We start from the raw sequence: 18,847 nt of genomic DNA on the forward strand, positions 1-18,847 counted from the left end.
GGGGGGGGGGGGGGGGGGGCGTGCAGGTGAGTGGCACGTAATATACGAGTATAACATCCCTAACGAGGTCTCACCGAGAGAGCTATGCCAAAAAACACCAGCCCATGGTTTGTGATAACATCACCGAGCTAATCTATGCCGAGGACCAGGTTGTATTTGCCAACTTGATTGCAGATACTCACCATCTATGATAAAACACTCAAGCGGTTTGGGTTACAGATGTCATATGACAAGACAAGAGACAATGGTGTTCAATACTGACACAGCATTGATGGTGCAGGAAAGCATAGTTTCCCTCGGTCAAAAGAAGATCAAGAATCACAAACTCAGATAACAACATGTCATTCCTTCATGCAAGAATTGGCTCTGCCTTCCAAAAATAGAATGAATTGAAGCACATTCTTACTGACAAGCGAATACAACTAGACACTCGGGTAAACATGTGTAAGATCACGCCTCTTATACAGCATACAAGCTTGGAGTCTATCCGAGGGTCAACTGAAAAAAAAAGAGAAGTCAACTGGCATGGTTTTCTCAGGAAGATGGTGCGAGGGGGATTTGAAAGAAAGAATGCACCTAACAGAATGTCATCTTCAAACACATAGTCCCGATGCAACGACCCTGGACTGGAGCTACAAGCTGTCAAACGAGAGACTACATAACACCACTAAGACCCGTCCAATACGTGACAGCACCCCTAGGCCACTAGTGTGCAAGAGGGAAAATATGATGATGATGTGATGTGATTGCATAGTAACAGACGTATGTGAGGGTTGCAGGTGGTTGCCTAGTAACCGGTGTACGTGTCAGGGGGGTACAGGTGGTCACCGAGTAACCAGTGTTTGTGTTGGGGGCGTGTAGGTGGTTGCCTAGTAACCGGTGTTTGTGTCGGGGTGGGGGGGCCAGGTACGGGCACCTGGACGGGGACCCCCGGGAGGTCTCGCCGGTCCTGGACCAGTTCCTGGAGGTCCTGTGGCAGCTGGCCCAGCAGTTCCCCTGCGCCTTCCAGTTCAACGAGCGCTTCCTGATAGACCTGCGGAGCCACGCCTACTCCTGCCAGGACGGCACCTTCCTGGGGAACAGCGAGAAGGAGCGCCGCTCGCTGAGGTCAGAGCGCACGCACGCACGTACGCGCACACGTACGCACACACACGCACAGACACTCACACAGACATTTACACACACACACACACACACACAGACACTCACACAGACATTCACACACACACACACACACACACGCACGCACGCAGACACTGGCACGCAGACATGCACACACTCACACAAACACAACACAAACAGAGGCGCCCAAGCAGACACACACACACACACACACACACACACAAAAGACACACAACACACAGATCTATTAATTCATTCTTAATACTTGTCTGCCTTGCGTGTGTGTGTGTGTGTGTGTGTGTGTGTGTGTGTGTGTGTGTGCGTGTGCGCGTGCGTGCGTGTGTGTGTGTGTGCAGGCTACAGGAGAGGACCTTCTCGGTGTGGAGCCGGCTGTGGAGGGACCGGGAGAAGTACTGGAACCCTCTGTACCGGGCGGAGCAGGGCCAGACCCAAGGGGTCCTGAGGCCCAACACCACCCCCTACTGCTTCAAGTCAGTCACCACACACACACACACACACACACACACACACACACACACACACACACACACACACACACACACACACACACACACACACACACACACACACACACACACACACACACACACACACACATCTGTTAGCCAATATTAGCAGTAACAGAAGAGCTTCACCGATTGGCTACCGTTGTGTTCCTCCCAGGATGTGGAAGGGTCTGTACAGCCCGGCTGAGACGCCCGCCCCCCCGGCCCAGACGCCCGCTGACTTCCTGTCCACCGTGAGGGAGGGGTCCCAGCAGCTGGAGCGGGAGCTGGCCAATCAGCAGGAGGTAGCGGCCGGAGGACCCGCCCCACTGGGCTCCAGACAAGGCATACAACACACAAAGACACGCCCCCTCTATTTAAAACTCCGCCTCCAGTCCGATGGTCCGCCTCTGAGTGACAGGGGGAATGGGAGAGTATCACAGTTAAAAGGATCATTGGGGATCAGGATAGTTGAGTGGTAAGGGTTAGGGTTAACCTGGGGTTAAGGGTTAGGGTTAGGGCTAACCTGGGGTTAAGGGTTAGGGTTAGGGCTAACCTGGGGTTAAGGGTTAGGGCTAACCTGGGGTTAAGGGTTTGGGTTAAGGTTAGGGCTAACCTGGGGTTAAGGGTTAGGGCTAACCTGGGGTTAAGGGGTAGGGTTAGGGCTAACCTGGGGTTAAGGGTTTGGGTTAGGGCTAACCTGGGGTTAAGGGTTAGGGTTAGGGCTAACCTGGGGTTAAGGGTTAGGATTAGGACTAACCTGGGGTTAAGGGTTAGGGTTAGGGCTAACCTGGGGTTAAGGGTTAGGGTGCTAACCGACAGGTACTGGGTTTGATTCCCCAGGAGTGATGCCGTGATGTTACACAGTAGTGATATGGATTGATCCTGGTTCAGATTGTGACTCAAATGCACTTTTTTATTAAGTAGGGACTAAATTATATTGTAAATTGTGTTAATTGTTACTGGTGGTTTTAGGTGACCAGGTACCGTCAATCAATCATTATAGCTACACCCAAATCTGATGGCAGCGAATAGCGACCGAGGAGGAGCTGAACAGCAGCTAAGCCCCGCCCCCTTAGAGAAGGGGAGGGTCTCCCAGGAGTCAGAGGCGTTCTGTACGTCCGGCGGTGGGCAGGTCTCGCTCCAACCCCACGTTTGGTTCTCCTTCGGTTCGGAGGGAACTTTCCGAACTCTTTGAACAAGGTCCCCAGAACCCCCATCAGAGACCGGGTCCAGCAGACCAAGACTCAACCACCAAGTCCAGCTCCTCAGAGAACACAGGACCCATCAGGACTAGATCTCTTCCCACATGTATTGATCCAGCTCCGTCTATACATATTGATCCACATAGTGATCTCACTAGGGCTCTACCTATACATATTGATCCTCGTGTATTGATCTCACTAGGGCTCCAGCTATACATATTGATCCTCTACAGACAGTATGTATTGAGGACCATGACACCAGACCCCTAGCTGAAGGTCTTCATCCTAATCCCTCCTCCCTCCCTCCTCCCTCCTGCAGCGACTGGCAGCCCTGACCGGGGAGTCAATCAGCTACCAGAAGGTGGAGGTACCCAAGAGGAAGATTAACCAATCACAGCTGCGATACAGCGGGCCGGACCCGCCCACTACGTACTTCTATCCAATCACCAGCCAAGCACAGAACCACGGCTCCTCCCGCCGTGCCTCTGAACCAGCCAATCAGAAGCCCCGACGGCCGGCTGCCGATCTCTGCCTCCCCCTAGAGCCACCGGGGTCAGGGAAAGGTCGTGACCCCGACGACCTGTCCAGCGACCTGGAGTCGGGCGTGGCCGACCTCAGCGCTGGCGACGAGGTCATCGGGGGGCCGGACGGAGAGGAGGCGGGCCTCAGCTCGGACTGACCGGCGCGTCCAATCACAGCGTTGCTTGTATATTAAAACTGATCCTGAACTCAGCCCCCCCCCCCCCCCCCCCCCCCGCAGCGTACTAATACTACAAATACTACCTTCTAGTACTGCGGTACCCTGTATACCAACAACTAGTACTTCAAATACTCCTGCAAACCTTACATACCCAGTCTACTACTGGAAGCCTACCTTAACGTCTGTCTTCAGTACCGGGTGTACTACTATATAGGACCCCCTTGGGGTACCCTCCCTTCCGTGAGTGTGCGCTGGTCCGGACCCACGGACACACTGACATAACCCCTGGTGGTACGGTCCGGATCCCTGCGTATGACCCAGTCTCTGCTAGTCTAAATGCTACCACTCCCTAGTACCATCAATACTACCACTCCCTAGTACCTGGGACCATCTTTACTAGTCTTAATACTACCATTCCCTAGTACCCTCTATACTAGTCTTAATACTATCACTCCCTAGTACCTGGGACCCTCTCTACTAGTCTTAATACTACCACTCTGTAGTACTGGGAGCTCCTACACTACACTAGTCAATAACTGGATACCCTGCATTGTACGGTCTAGTTCTGCACATCTACTACCACTTATACTACTGTCTAGAACCAGGTACCTCTTCTACCGGTGTCCACCGCTGAACCTCTGCTGGTACCGGACCACCTCGTACTGTCCTGCTGTCCTCGGATGAGATCAACGCCGCCGCTCACTTACATTTATCTCAAGTCGGTTTGTTTTGCTCACCATGACAAACATGGCGCTGTATTTTACTCAAGGATGTTTTATTATTATTGGTTTTTTTTTAACATGGGAGGTTGTATTATTTATTACAAAGATACAAGCGGAGGGAGCGATGGATAATCTGACCTGAGGTCTGTAGCCTGGAGGCTAACGCCAGGCTACGGGTTCTAAGAGACGCGGCGGTGAGCCAGCTGCCACCGGCCGTACCAGCTGGACCACAGGGATGCAGGTCCTGGTCTGGGACTAAGTCCTATGTGCACCAGAACAAACCGGACCTATCAGTATTGTTGTTTTTGGACCTGTATTATTACTTGTAAGAAAACATATTTTAAGCTGCCTTTGTTCATTTCTCAAATGTTGTGAGGTTGAAAATCATGAAACAAAGTGAATGGGACGTTTCTGTAGTTTATGAAGTAGAGTGGCTGAGATTAAAAAAAAGCGGTCTTAACCTAAACCTGTTATTTTTTTCCACTCAAGAGAAAAACCCTTTGGCTTCATGTCACCAATGTATCGTTTGCTAACTACCAAACCACGTGACTGAAGTGGTAAATGCAAAGCTAGACAGAACAAGAAAAATAACTGGGGGCGATAACAGCCCTTTCACTCTGAGTCACCAAGTGGTGAATTACTGGAGCTACCCACGACAACATGTTAACAACATGGGAACAAAAGATACTTATCCTGCCCTTCTTCCTTAGTGCAATATGTTTACCCTGTGTTTCAACCTAGTTTTTAGTTTCGTGGGCTCAGGGCTTTGACTGGTAGGCTGAGTTGCTGGTAGTTCAACCGGTTCAATTGAAGTGAAAGTCTTTGTTAATTGATAATTAATCAGTACCTGCGATACAGTCCCTACCTGTGGGTTCACATGGAGGGGGCGATGTCTCTGACTAGGCGGGAGGGTCAAATGACAAACACAGCACGTTATTCTAAATGTTTTATTACCCCAACATTTAAATAAGTGTATAATACAAGGTTGTCCGAGTCCTTGGGTCACAATAAAGTCTATAATTATCAACACTTAAATACAGTATCAGGACTGTTCCGCCCTTGCATTGTGCAGTACTTCATCAAAGCTGTTCCTTTCTAATCATTTCCGAAAATCACCCTCATCATCATGCTCCGTGACCCCACGCTGACCCCCAGGATGTAATCCGCAGGGGGGGGGGGGGGGGTGGTCCACAGGGGGGGGTGACACCCCCCCCCCCCGCCCTGCAGGCCGCTAACGGGGAGTGGGGGGGGGGGGGCCGGGGTCAGGCAGTGAAGGAGCTTGTAAAGACAACCCTCGTTGTGTGTCTCCTCCGGAGGACCAAGGTGAGAAGGTGAGAGGAAGTGCCTCCTAGCTGAACCTCTCCTCACTCACTAGAAGCTCTGATTCTACAGGTCAAAAGGTCACAGAACTGTTGTTTACAGGGAAACCCAAGAAGTGGACTCTCTTCCTCTCCTTTTCCTTGCCTCTCTCTCCTTAACCACCCCCCTCACCGTCTCCCTCTCACCCCCTTATCATCTCTCTCCCTCCCTTCCTCCCTCCATCGCCACCTCTCTCTCTCTCTCCCCCTCTTTGGGGGGTTTGGGGCTGGCTGGCGTAGTGTTCTTCCTCTCCTCCTCTTCCTCTTCCTCCGCCAGCTGACTTGAAAGAGGGACAACAAAAAGTTAGCACTCAATTCTGTGCTACCTGGTGTGTGTGTGTGTGTGTGTGTGTGTTACCTAGTGTGTTAGATGCTGGGGAACGGTCCGTGTGTGTTTATGGACTGTTGCAACTTCTCCTCTTTAGCCCTCCTGCTGTGGCACAGCTGGACGGGGACACACACACACACACACACACACACACACACACACACACACACACACACACACACACACACACACACACACACACACACACACACACACACACACACACACACAGTGAGTTGGTAACAGGGCAGCTACAGTAGACCACAGTAGCTCCTCACTACAGCAGACTCACTGTTCTCTTCTCCATGAAGCTGGACAGGAAGTCGTCGATGTCGCTGCGTCCCTCCAGGAAGTGGTCAGCCGTCTCCTCCGACTCCTCCTCCGCCTGGTGGGCCGACACCTTGACCCGAGCCTGCAGAGCACTCACACTGCAGCTCTGTGCACACACACACACACACACACACACACACACACACACACACACACACACACACACACACACACACACACACACACACACACACACACACACACACACACACACACACACACACACGTCAAAACGAGTGCCAAATATACAGACACTGTCAAGCTACCAATGACGACATGGTGGCGACTGGAGTCGTATCACAATCCCAGTGCGTTGCCATAGCGCCGCTCAGTTCAGAATCCAGGACCCCCCAATTATACCAAACACAGAACAAGAGCTCCATTCAGACCTTCCATTACACATTGGAGGCAGATAGAGGGGTTGATGATAGAGGCTGATAGAGGGATGGATGAGAGAGGCGGAAAAGGGGATGTTAGTGGATGATAGAGTGATGGATGCAGATAGAGGGATGGATGAATGATAGAGGCAGATAGAGCAATGGATATATGACAGAGGGATAGACGATGGAGGGAGAAAAAGGGGATGTTAGTGGGTGATAGAGAGATGGATGGATACATGACAGAGGGACGGTAGAGGCCTCTCCTACCTCACTGAGCTCGTGCTGACGCTGCAACTTGGTCTCAAAGGCCATCTTCATCTGGGTCAGCTGGTCGTACTGTAAGACAGACAGGAGGTCGTACTGCCAGACTTACAGGTGGTGTGTGTGTGTGTGCGTGTGCGTGTGCGTGTGCGTGTGTGTGTGTGTGTGTACCTTGTACAGCATTTCTTGTCTCTTTCCCTCCAGCTGTGGCTCCATCTGAAGGTTTTTCTCTGGCGGGAAAAGAAGAAAAGATCTGTCAGTATACTCTACTTAACCCTGCCATGGAAGGCTCTGTAGTCTGTATACTCTACTATACTCTACTTTCCCCTGCTATGGAAGGATCTGTAGTCAGTATACTCTACTTTATCCGGCTATAGAAGGATCTGTAGTCAGTATACTCTACTTTATCCGGCTATAGAAGGCTCTGTAGTCAGTATGGTAAAGCGTATTCTGACTAGAGATTCTTCTTTATTAAAGGCAACCTCCAATGTTCACATCTTAACATAATAGAACATATAACATAGTTCTGTATTCAGGTCCATATTCAGGTATGATGGTGGATCAATATGTTGAGGTGGAGGTGTGGTGAAGGGGGGAGCTACTCACTGGCCACAGCCACGATGCTCGAGACCAGGTCCTCCTTGTCACTGGAGACCAGTTTGAGCTGCGGCAGCGTGACGGAGAAACTCAGCAAAACGTCCTCTTCCTCAGACAGCTGCTTCAGCTGGGACACACTGACACACACAAAATATATGAACACACAAAATATAGTCACACACACAATATATGTGTCTGCCTTCCTCTGTCTGTCTGTCTGTCGGTCCACCTGTCTGACTGTAAAGCAGTAGGGTTCTGGTCCGGGCGGACCGTGAGGGAGAAAGCCTACCTCAAGTCAGAGAGTTCAGGGAAGATCTCTGGGATGTCGGGCATCTTGTACACGTGTCCGTTCACCCCAGCCTGCAACACAATGAGCAGTTGAGTGTCTGGTACCAGGCCTCTGGTACTGAGGTCTCTGGTACCGGGCCTCTGGTTCTGATGTCTGGTACTGAGGTCTCTGGTACTGAGGTCTATGGTACTGAGGTCTGGTACCGGGCCACTGGTACTGAGGTCACTAGTACTGAGGTCTCTGGTACAGAGGTCTGGTACCGGGCCTCTGGTACTGAGGCCTCTGGTACCGAGGTCTGGTACTGAGGCCTCTGGTACCGAGGTCTGGTACTGAGGTCTATGGTACTGAGGTCTGGTACCGGGCCACTGGTACTGAGGTCTATGGTACTGAGGTCTGGTACCGAGGTCTGGTACCGGGCCACTGGTACTGAGGTCTGGTACCGAGGTCTGGTACCGGGCCTCTGGTACTGAGGTCTCTGGTACCGGGCCTCTGGTACCGAGCCTCTGGCAGGGAGCAGCCGTCCTACCTGTGAGTCTCCGGTGGGTACGGCCAGCGGGAGGTCCGTTATCAGGCCGTAGGGGGCCGGGGCCCCTGGGGGCCCGCGGCCCACCTCTCCCCCATGATGAGGCATGGCCGAGGGAGGGGGGGGGGCCACGCCAGGCCCCAGGGGCCGGGGGCCGTAGTGGAAGGACGGGGTGGGGTAGGGGGCCATGGCGGCTGGCTTGTACATGTTGCTGAGGATGAGGAGAAGAAGAACGGAGGGAGGGGGATCAATCATCTGGCCAATCAGACGAGCCCCGCCAGAAACATATTCGAACACATCAGTAATGTGACTGAGGAGGCCAGCTCTGGTGCAATCAGAGGTTCTGAGGGAGAACAGATTCTGTTTGATCGCTTTTGATTCTTTGAGGTCAGGATTCAATGCAAAATCGATTCTTGATTCAGTACTTCACGGTGCTAATTTCAGGATCTACTCCACTCCACTGCGTGCTAAGAAAATGTGTTGTGGCAAATTAGTAAAGTAAAGTCAAAGTAAAGTAAAGTCTGTAAGACAACGTCGTATTTATGTTTGAAAAAGGTCAAAAAAGGTTATACATCGACTGATTGGAATAATGTAAACACACAAAAACAAGACTTTTTGGAGGTTGTGAATGTGATTCGATTCAGAATCATAGAATATAACGATCTTACGCAGATCGTTCCCCCCAACCCCTTCACATGAGTGATGGTCTCAGAAGGGACAAAGCAGTCAGTCAGGAGAGCCGTGACAATGTGGTTAGCGTATAAATGGAAGGCTCAGCATTGCTAATGTGCTCATGGGAAGATAAATTGATGTGTGCCTGTAGATGTTTTATTTGTGTGTGTGTTTCTGTGCATGTGCACGCGCATGTGTATGTGCATGCGTGTGTGTGTGTGTGCTTGCATGCACTCACTAGGGGAAGCTGCCGTTGCCGTCGGTCATCAGGGCTGGAGGACTCTTCCAGAACTCGTCCAGGAGACTCTGGACCACCTTCCCCAGGTCAGAGTGCATCCCGAACTGAAACACACATCCAGATAAGGTTGCGTTCCAAACTGAAACACACATCCAGGTCTGGGTGCGTTCCAAACTGAAACGCACATCCAGGTCTGGGTGCGTTCCAAACTGAAACGCACATCCAGGTCTGGGTGCATTCCAAACTGAAACACACATCCAGGTCTGGGTGCGTTCCAAACTGAAACGCACATCCAGGTCTGGGTGCGTTCCAAACTGAAACACACATCCAGGTCTGGGTGCGTTCCAAACTGAAACGCACATCCAGGTCTGGGTGCAACTGAAACACACAGCCAGGTCACAGCCGAACTGTCGATCACAACCAAACTTCCTTACGATCACAACCTTACTTCCTGTTGATCCCCTATTGGATAGTCGTATTGCTCTTTGCCCCTCTAAGCGCACTAGAGCTACATTCTGTGCCGCTTACTGACTCACTACACAACAACCCAAACTGAAACGGCTCCTTCTGATTGGTCGAAGGTGGGGGTGTCCTTACGTTGGTGAGGAGGGGGCTGGTGACCATGGTGCCGTTGTTGCTGTCCACTAGGTGGTGTCCCACCGGCGGATAGACGCTGACCACCGGCTTTTCCTGGGGGAACTGGGGGGGCAGCAAGCTGCAGGAGGGGGAGGGAGGGGGAGAGCGGGAGAGAGAGCATCAGCACCCCGACAAACACATGTGGAGACATTCTGCCGCTGGCGTGGCGGAGGCTGGGTTTGAAGGTCACTCACATGTTGACGCTGATAGTAGAGTTGTTGACGGTGAAGGGGATCCTGTACTCCACATCCTTCTGGATCTCCGTCAGACTGCAGGGAAACACAGTCAGCCCATGGCCCGCCACACAAACTCACCTGGACGCTGGCCCACAGGGTCTCCCTTTACCACCAGGTGTCACGTGGATCAGCCGTTAAAAGCCTTGTCAAACCTACCCTCTACCCTCCCTCCAGACTACACACCGACTTGTGACGTCCCTGGAGGGTAGGTTGTGGGAGGGCTTGTAATGGCTGATCAACCTCACACCAGGTGGTAAAATATTGGCCCTTCAAGAACCTTTCCCAGGCACACATAGATCATTAAGTGTTCATCCACCACCTTCAGGGATCAGACGGCACTTTAGTAAACCCAGACGGGCAACAGTGCAGGACCATAGCAGAATAAAAAAAAGAGATTCAAATGTACGTCCCCATCTCTGCAGTCTTACTGACAGAGCACGCTACGTTATCATTACATCGACTGTAGAGAAGATAAAGATCCTATGTGTAGAACTTATTATCTGTTAGGAGTATAAACAGTTGTTTAGTTCCACGCCGACGGGGCTTGACCAAGTGTATAAGCACATGGCAGGATATTGTTGGGAAAAATAGTCTGCCTAGTTACTTGACCAGATAAAATGAGACGGAGAGGTGATAAAGTCTGTCAGCACAAGGGCCTCGGATTTATTGAGTAAAGTGGCAAAGGTAATACGGATTCATAAAGTGCGAGAGATCGAATATTCTACGTCCCCTAACAGCACTGAGGTCGTCTGGAGCTTCGCCTCCGTGGATGTTCTGCTTCAGAAGAGCACCCGTGATCCGGTGCATGTGAAACTTATAGTATCTTTCCTAGCCAGGTGTGTGTGGTAGACTTTGTGTGGGTTATAGAGGGTTCTCTTGTCCCTGAGCCTCCGGGTTGTGTTGTCTTTCTGTGTGATATGTGTGTCCCTTCTAACCAGCTGTGACTGATAGGGGGGCTCGAGGGTCATCTTGACCCTCTTGAATGTGTGGTGTGTTCGTTAGGTTCGGACCCAGGGTTGACTATATTCGTAATGTAATGTGTCCGTTATTTTTGCCCATCAATATAAGCTTCACGATATTACTGTAGTATATAGAAACCCTAACCGGCAATATGTGTTCCAGTTTCTCAATATCAAACCTATATTACAAGCACAACAACGACATTCCTGCACACTGTACGGTAGCTAAGGTCTCTGCTCCGCACTGTCTGCAGGACGTCTGGGACTGAGGAGGGATTAGCCTGACTTGAACTCTAATAAACAATAGATAACGCTTTAATCTCCTCTGCTAGTTGCATGTTCACTGTGTATCCGCACATGGTTTAATCGGCACGCTAGAAGCTATAGCTAGCACTACATTTGGATACAAGCTGGTCTGATCCAAGAGCAGAAAAACCTGGCTATCAGTAGCAGACATCAGGAGGTACTTTAGACCGAAGTTAATGGCTGGACAGCAGCAACATTGGGGGTCACCGGTCCCTACTATGTCTCGCTCTTCTTACTTGACAGACTTGGTAAAATGCTCACAAACAAACAATAGGTTCTTGCTTGACACTCGTGACCCTGTCCGGCTGATGGGCTGAACTGGTAGAGCAAGGCATTAACACTGCCAGGTTTAGGAGTTCGATTCCCTGTCTACCTCATCCTCATCTTGTCTGATAAATGTTTACTGTAACGTTGGTCAAATTGATACATTTTGGCTGCATTCAAAGGTAGTTGTAAGAGGAAAAACATGTTTGACATACTTTAAACATGCAAGTATAAATATGTCAAAGATGCCACCCCAGTGGTCTTTAGCAAGCCGGTGTTACCTTGAGTGAGCCGCTCGGAGCGACTCGATTTGCCGCTGTCTCTGTTGCTGCAACCCGCTGAGCGCGGGCATAGCTCCGGAGCCTTTACCCGAGGAAAACAACCAGTTCATCCTCCCCTGGCGGACTACGGCCTGGACACACGGGGTGGGCGGCTAAAGGTCGATGGGGAAGAGACGGGAGTCGTAGAAGAACAACAAAAGTGAAAATAAATCGGGTGTAATGCTAACCGCTGTTAACAGCCTGTTAGCATAGTTAGCTTTGTTCTCTCCAGTTCGACTCTCTCTCACCTTTTTAAACGTTTACCTTTAACAAGGCCAGATACGATTACTCCCAAATGTTCGACTCAAGCAGCAGTTCGGTTTCTCCTCCCCGGGCATTTAAGGAATATAGTCATCGTAATAATCAAAAGCTACACGCGCAAAACGGGGACCAGAAGCTCCTCTGGTCAACTTGTTTACGTCCTACGTCATGAAAACGAAAAGTCGTCACAAAACAAAATAACGTTCAGATTTTCTTACAATGAACACACTTTCAAACAAGCGGTTCGTAGTCAGAACGTTGTTGCTGGCTTGTGAGGTCATTCAGCAATCACGATTATGAGAAAATACATTAAATGTAAAAAATTATAATAACAACACGCTGCAGCTGATCGCCTAGAGAACATACGTGACACTGGGTGACGCCTTTTGGAGAAACCAGTGAGAACGGTATGTCCAGAGCCACACACACTCTGTCTAACACGATTAAAACAGTTGTACCGATATATTCATTAATCAACTCACATTTGAAATTTAAAATGTAAAACTAAGGTTATTTGTTGAACGCTTTTCGTGCAGAAAAGTAAAACCAATTGGTTAACAACGGAAACAGTACTTATATTTTAAAATACCCAATCAAGGACAATTGCACTACTTGTATGTAAAGTAAATTCATTCATTAGTTATTTTAGTGTTTTTATCGCCGAGTGCAAAATGATCTGATTTAGTAGTCCTATAGGTACACCGTACATGTCCTTCCTTACAGGCAAGTAAACTCGCACTACATCTATCATTATTTTTTGATGAAAAAATATATCCACAACGTCAGCGCCTAGTGGTTAAAGTGTTGTAACTACCAACTGAATGACATTGGCTCCCTCACATGGACAAGCTATGTATAGTAAATTCAAATGTGTAATACAATGAGTAAATACAATGTGTAGGTGTAGTAGTTGTTTTTCAAAGCAGGGAACAATTAAAATAATAATAATCCCTACAATTACAATTGGTATCGACAGCTAGGCCCTACAGTACAGTGAATAACAGCTGATTATAATACAGCGATGTTAGGTCAACGTTAATGTAAAAAAAAGACCTGTACCACTTGATGGGCATGTAGGTCAATGTCAAAAGGGAAAGGGGAAAGCAGCCAACTTGGTGGTCTGGTGGTCAATTCACTCAATTCAATTCTCATTAGCTATCAGTAGCCCAAATCCTATGACCAGTCAGACAAACAATTATATCAAGTTTTTGTTATAAATAAGAATTAAAGCAATACAGGACGATTAGTGTCCATTCAGTCTGCCTACATCAAAGTTGATGATGAGCACCTTTTTTCACCCATCTGCCTGCTCTCATGTATGCGTCATCCGCTGGGACAGGGCCGACCGGGACCCAAACCCCTCTGGCCACAAGGCATGCCATATAGTGCAAGTGAATCCCCTGTTAGACCTCGGAGTCCACAGCAGTGACATTTGCCCTACCATTGTCTAACGTTTAACAAACAACGACGGTTATAATCGTCTATATAACTATAGACAGTGCTGGAAAAATACCAATTAATTAGATGTATGTTTCAAGTTTATCATAAATTTAACCTAGTTACTATATGTTTATGAGTAATAAAATCATAGTTAAAGTAAAACGGACACATACGCCCCGAAAAATATCGGATTATGCTAGATTGAAGGAAAGACTTACGCAGATTCAAACCATGAATTTACAAGTAGCCGTGTATCTTACTTTGTACAATATGTAGATCTAACCACTCTGATCATGTTCCCTACCTCCAGGCTCCACTAGGGAGCAAGGAACGGTCATCAATGACATGGAGCGTATGAAATAAATCATTACTCGCTGCCCGCTTCGCGCTCAGAAGGGAACATCAGTACTCTTCATCGTGGTTAGAGTAACCGATCACTTTCGTACGATATTTCTCAAGTCAAAGACTATAGAAATGATCCCTGAAAGTATGATCTTAAGGTTTGAACGGGCGCGGACGGGAACCCATTCATGGGAAAGTCTTTCTCACTCAGGGTTCTCCCAAATTTTCAAACATCTGATACGGATACAATATAGGTATTCTAAAAATGGTACATTAGTCATGTCAAGTTAATAGTCTATTTCTTAAAGAGAAAAAAGTACTATACTCTTACATATTTCCAATACCCACAATGCATTTGGAAGGATCAAGTAAACTGAGACAGACTATAAAGATATCTGATTAACTAAAAGACAACGTTACCCAGCTTGCCATTTTCTTTTTAGTAATTGACAAAATATATTAGGATTGACTATTGATTGAATGAGCACAATAAAAGGGCCGCGGTAAAACGTAGATAGACTGCCAACACCTACAGGAGGAACCATTGATGTAAAGAGGGGAAGCGTTCACGGTAGCACAACTGGTGCGGTTGTAAAACCCTTCCCATTTGTATGTTGACAGCATGGTGACACACCCCCGTTTCAGATCCGATAGATCACCATGCGGTTTTTAGACAATGTGCTTTTAACCCGAGTTGTAGGCAAGGAAGGTTAAGGCTCGGGGCAATTTGGCATACTTTTTTTATCAGTTAGAAACGTTGTCGTCGTTCTGTATGAACGTTATTATGAGTGATGTTGTATATGAAATGCGCAACATAGTGACATAATATAAATCGTGTCCGGAATGCTTCCTATATATAAAATCCTACTAAGTATTAAAGAGCACACGCAATTCAGATGCATAGGCTACTGCTATTGTGCCGTCATTCCATATTCCGCGTGTGTATAGTACTTTCATTATACTGTAAAAATGCGTTTAGGCTCTCTTTCTAGCTGAAAAACCTAAAGTAAACCTGCAATGCAGATAACTTCACACTGTCGACAACACGATAAACCTGCACATTGAGTTAAGTAACGATTTATACTAGGTTATAAAGCCACGGCCCTTTAATATCACAATCAGAAGACATCATGATAAGATAATTATATTAGACAATATGTAGATCTAACCACTCTGATCATGTTCCCTACCTCCAGGCTCCACTAGGGAGCAAGGAACGGTCATCAATGACAAGGAGCAGATGAAATAAATCATTACTCGCTGCCCGCTTCGCGCTCAGAAGGGAACATCAGTACTCTTCATCATGGTTAGAGTAACCGATCACTTTCGTACGATATTTCGCAAGTCAAAAACTATAGAAATGATCCCTGAAAGTATGATCTTAACGTTACACCGGGCGCGGACGAGAGGCCATTCATGGGAAAGTCTTTCTCACTGGTGGTTGTGAGGTTGAACTTTCACAATATTTACGCTCTTGTCAATATAACGGATGACACTGATACAACCATAAGGTTATTGAAACTGAACTCTGGCGTCAATGATCCAGACATGATACAAAAAACAACCACTTGAAACTTTATCTATTACGTTACCCTGAATTTTTAAATGTATAACCCTAATATTGTTTTAATAATGGCACCTGAGGACAAACATCGCTATAGAATGACGTTCAAAACTAGTTATCATAAGGGGCAATACAGGAGTCACGCACAACTACGTTAAAGGAGTGATATGATAAAGCGATAGAGATAATTAGTACCCACATCTCTTTGCGAGACACGCGGGTCTGTTGACGAAAGTACCCCCCCCCCCTCCCGTCGGAATTCAACTCAATCCGCGTTGCTTTAGTTCAACTCACATCCGACATCCCCGTATATTTATATTATTTTAAATCCTACCAAGTATTAAAAAGCACACGAATTTCATGTGCATAGGCTACTGCTATTTTGCCTTTATTGTACAGGCATTTCAGATTCAGCGTGTGCAAATTACTTCATACTGTCTACAATATGATAACCTGCACATAGAGTGAATTAACGATTTATACTACTTGATAAGGCCATCACTCCCATCACATCACAAGTGAATTATTATTTTATACATTATTTACACCTGACCATTTACACCTGCAATGCAGGTAACTTCAAACGGTCTACAAGAGTCTACAACGCATCCGTCTATTTGTAATGATAGCCTGCACAGTAGTTACGAGATCAAATTACAGCTAAATAAACGTAACATCTCAGCAACACATGGTGATAGCAAGTGTTCTAATTTTAGACAATGTGTAGATCTAACCACTCTGATCATGTTCCCTACCTCCAGGCTCCACTAGGGAGCAAGGAACGGTCATCAATGACAAGGAGCAGATGAAATAAATCATTACTCGCTGCCCGCTTCGCGCTCAGAAGGGAACATCAGTACTCTTCATCATGGTTAAAGTAACCGATCACTTTCGTACGATATTTCGCAAGTCAAAAACTATAGAAATGATCCCTGAAAGTATGATCTTAACGTTACACCGGGCGCGGACGAGAGGCCATTCATGGGAAAGTCTTTCTCACTGGTGGTTGTGAGGTTGAACTTTCACAATATTTACGCTCTTGTCAATATAACGGATGACACTGATACAACCATAAGGTTATTGAAACTGAACTCTGGCGTCAATGATCCAGACATGATACAAAAAACAACCACTTGAAACTTTATCTATTACGTTACCCTGAATTTTTAAATGTATAACCCTAATATTGTTTTAATAATGGCACCTGAGGACAAACATCGCTATAGAATGACGTTCAAAACTAGTTATCATAAGGGGCAATACAGGAGTCACGCACAACTACGTTAAAGGAGTGATATGATAAAGCGATAGAGATAATTAGTACCCACATCTCTTTGCGAGACACGCGGGTCTGTTGACGAAAGTACCCCCCCCCTCCCGTCGGAATTCAACTCAATCCGCGTTGCTTTAGTTCAACTCACATCCGACATCCCCGTATATTTATATTATTTTAAATCCTACCAAGTATTAAAAAGCACACGAATTTCATGTGCATAGGCTACTGCTATTTTGCCTTTATTGTACAGGCATTTCAGATTCAGCGTGTGCAAATTACTTCATACTGTCTACAATATGATAACCTGCACATAGAGTGAATTAACGATTTATACTACTTGATAAGGCCATCACTCCCATCACATCACAAGTGAATTATTATTTTATACATTATTTACACCTGACCATTTACACCTGCAATGCAGGTAACTTCAAACGGTCTACAAGAGTCTACAACGCATCCGTCTATTTGTAATGATAGCCTGCACAGTAGTTACGAGATCAAATTACAGCTAAATAAACGTAACATCTCAGCAACACATGGTGATAGCAAGTATTCTAATTTTAGACAATGTGTAGATCTAACCACTCTGATCATGTTCCCTACCTCCAGGCTCCACTAGGGAGCAAGGAACGGTCATCAATGACAAGGAGCAGATGAAATAAATCATTACTCGCTGCCCGCTTCGCGCTCAGAAGGGAACATCAGTACTCTTCATCATGGTTAAAGTAACCGATCACTTTCGTACGATATTTCGCAAGTCAAAAACTATAGAAATGATCCCTGAAAGTATGATCTTAACGTTACACCGGGCGCGGACGAAACCCCATTCATGGGAAAGTCTTTCTCACTGGTGGTTGTGAGGTTGAACTTTCACAATATTTACGCTCTCGTCAATATAACGGATGACACTGATACAAACCTAAGGTTATTGAAACTGAACTCTGGCGTCAATGATCCAGACATGATACAAAATACAACCACTTGAAACTTTTTCTATTACGTTACCCTGAATTTTTAAATGTATAACCCTAATATTGTTTTAATAATGGCACCTGAGGACAAACATCGCTATAGAATGACGTTCAAAACTAGTTATCATAAGGGGCAATACAGGAGTCACGCACAACTACGTTAAAGGAGTGATATGATAAAGCGATAGAGATAATTAGTACCCACATCTCTTTGCGAGACACGCGGGTCTGTTGACGAAAGTACCCCCCCCCTCCCGTCGGAATTCAACTCAATCCGCGTTGCTTTAGTTCAACTCACATCCGACATCCCCGTATATTTATATTATTTTAAATCCTACCAAGTATTAAAAAGCACACGAATTTCATGTGCATAGGCTACTGCTATTTTGCCTTTATTGTACAGGCATTTCAGATTCAGCGTGTGCAAATTACTTCATACTGTCTACAATATGATAACCTGCACATAGAGTGAATTAACGATTTATACTACTTGATAAGGCCATCACTCCCATCACATCATAAGTGAATTATTATTTTATACATTATTTACACCTGACCATTTACACCTGCAATGCAGGTAACTTCAAACGGTCTACAAGAGTCTACAACGCATCCGTCTATTTGTAATGATAGCCTGCACAGTAGTTAAGAGATCAAATTACAGCTAAATAAACGACGTAACATCCCAGCAACACGTTGTGATAGCCAATAATCTTATTTTAGACAATATATAGATCTAACCACTCTGATCATGTTCCCTACCTCCAGGCTCCACTAGGGAGCAAGGAACGGTCATCAATGACAAGGAGCGTATGAAATAAATCATCACTCGCTGCCCGCTTCGCGCTCAGAAGGGAACATCAGTACTCTTCATCATGGTTAGAGTAACCGATCGCTTTCGTACGATATTTCGCAAGTCAAAAACTATAGAAATGATCCCTGAAAGTATGATCTTAATGTCACGTCGGGCGCGGACGAGACCCCATTCATGGGAAAGTCTTTCTCACTGATGGTTGTCAGGTTGAACTTTCACAATAG

At 46.9% G+C, this 18,847-nt stretch overlaps 2 protein-coding genes and 5 non-coding genes across 9 annotated transcripts in view; 1 reads left to right on the forward strand and 6 right to left on the reverse strand.

Annotated features, from left to right (window-relative positions):
* Positions 1-3,568, forward strand: part of LOC311340478 (phosphatidylinositol-3-phosphate phosphatase MTMR7-like) — a gene marked incomplete at its 5' end in the record, with an annotated part of 4,159 nt that extends 591 nt beyond the window's left edge. The window contains 4 exons of the mRNA XM_084465363.1: positions 836-1,107; positions 1,479-1,613; positions 1,807-1,933; positions 3,153-3,568. Coding sequence (XP_084321489.1) covers positions 836-1,107; positions 1,479-1,613; positions 1,807-1,933; positions 3,153-3,512 — 894 coding nt within the window. The 3' untranslated portion in view covers positions 3,513-3,568. The remainder of the gene's footprint in view (positions 1-835; positions 1,108-1,478; positions 1,614-1,806; positions 1,934-3,152) is intronic.
* Positions 3,569-5,188: 1,620 nt separating this feature from the next.
* Positions 5,189-12,364, reverse strand: vps37a (VPS37A subunit of ESCRT-I). 3 transcript variants are annotated; one of them, XM_084465148.1, is made up of 13 exons: positions 12,217-12,364; positions 11,914-12,065; positions 10,062-10,136; positions 9,829-9,946; positions 9,232-9,335; positions 8,325-8,532; positions 7,799-7,869; positions 7,519-7,646; positions 7,084-7,142; positions 6,919-6,987; positions 6,234-6,377; positions 5,972-6,057; positions 5,189-5,894 (listed from the first exon to the last, which is right to left on the reverse strand). In XM_084465148.1, the coding sequence occupies exons 2-12, from the start codon at positions 12,021-12,023 to the stop codon at positions 5,980-5,982; spliced, it is 1,164 nt and encodes a 387-aa protein (XP_084321274.1). In that variant the 5' UTR covers positions 12,024-12,065; positions 12,217-12,364; the 3' UTR covers positions 5,189-5,894; positions 5,972-5,979. The 3 variants fall into 3 exon arrangements, with proteins under 3 accessions (XP_084321274.1, XP_084321273.1, XP_084321272.1); XM_084465147.1 differs by having other exon boundaries at positions 5,189-5,890; positions 12,201-12,364; XM_084465146.1 differs by having other exon boundaries at positions 12,201-12,364.
* A 1,570-nt stretch (positions 12,365-13,934) lies between these two features.
* LOC311341407 (small nucleolar RNA U3) lies at positions 13,935-14,150 on the reverse strand. The gene has a single exon (XR_014633339.1). It is a non-coding gene; the product is annotated as a small nucleolar RNA U3 (small nucleolar RNA).
* Positions 14,151-15,162: 1,012 nt separating this feature from the next.
* LOC311341375 (small nucleolar RNA U3) lies at positions 15,163-15,378 on the reverse strand. The gene has a single exon (XR_014633310.1). It is a non-coding gene; the product is annotated as a small nucleolar RNA U3 (small nucleolar RNA).
* Positions 15,379-16,291: 913 nt separating this feature from the next.
* LOC311341373 (small nucleolar RNA U3) lies at positions 16,292-16,507 on the reverse strand. Its single transcript, XR_014633308.1, has one exon. It is a non-coding gene; the product is annotated as a small nucleolar RNA U3 (small nucleolar RNA).
* Positions 16,508-17,418: 911 nt separating this feature from the next.
* Positions 17,419-17,634, reverse strand: LOC311341374 (small nucleolar RNA U3). The gene has a single exon (XR_014633309.1). It is a non-coding gene; the product is annotated as a small nucleolar RNA U3 (small nucleolar RNA).
* A 914-nt stretch (positions 17,635-18,548) lies between these two features.
* LOC311341376 (small nucleolar RNA U3) lies at positions 18,549-18,764 on the reverse strand. Its single transcript, XR_014633311.1, has one exon. It is a non-coding gene; the product is annotated as a small nucleolar RNA U3 (small nucleolar RNA).
* Between the last annotated feature and the right edge of the window lie 83 nt (positions 18,765-18,847).

This window comes from Micromesistius poutassou (assembly GCF_964030765.1).
Source record: "Micromesistius poutassou genome assembly, chromosome: 3".
Classification (NCBI taxonomy): Eukaryota; Metazoa; Chordata; class Actinopteri; order Gadiformes; family Gadidae; genus Micromesistius; species Micromesistius poutassou.

Coding starts and splice junctions, on each gene's coding strand:
- vps37a (XM_084465148.1), bottom strand. CDS start 12,023: ATGAACTGGTTGTTTTCCTCGGGTAAAGGCTCCGGAGCTATGCCCGCG. Junction 8,533..9,231: donor GGCAACGGCAGCTTCCCCTA/GTGAGTGCATGC, acceptor CCTCATCCTCAG/CAACATGTACAAGCCAGCCG. Junction 7,143..7,518: donor GAGCATCGTGGCTGTGGCCA/GTGAGTAGCTCC, acceptor TTTTCCCGCCAG/AGAAAAACCTTCAGATGGAG.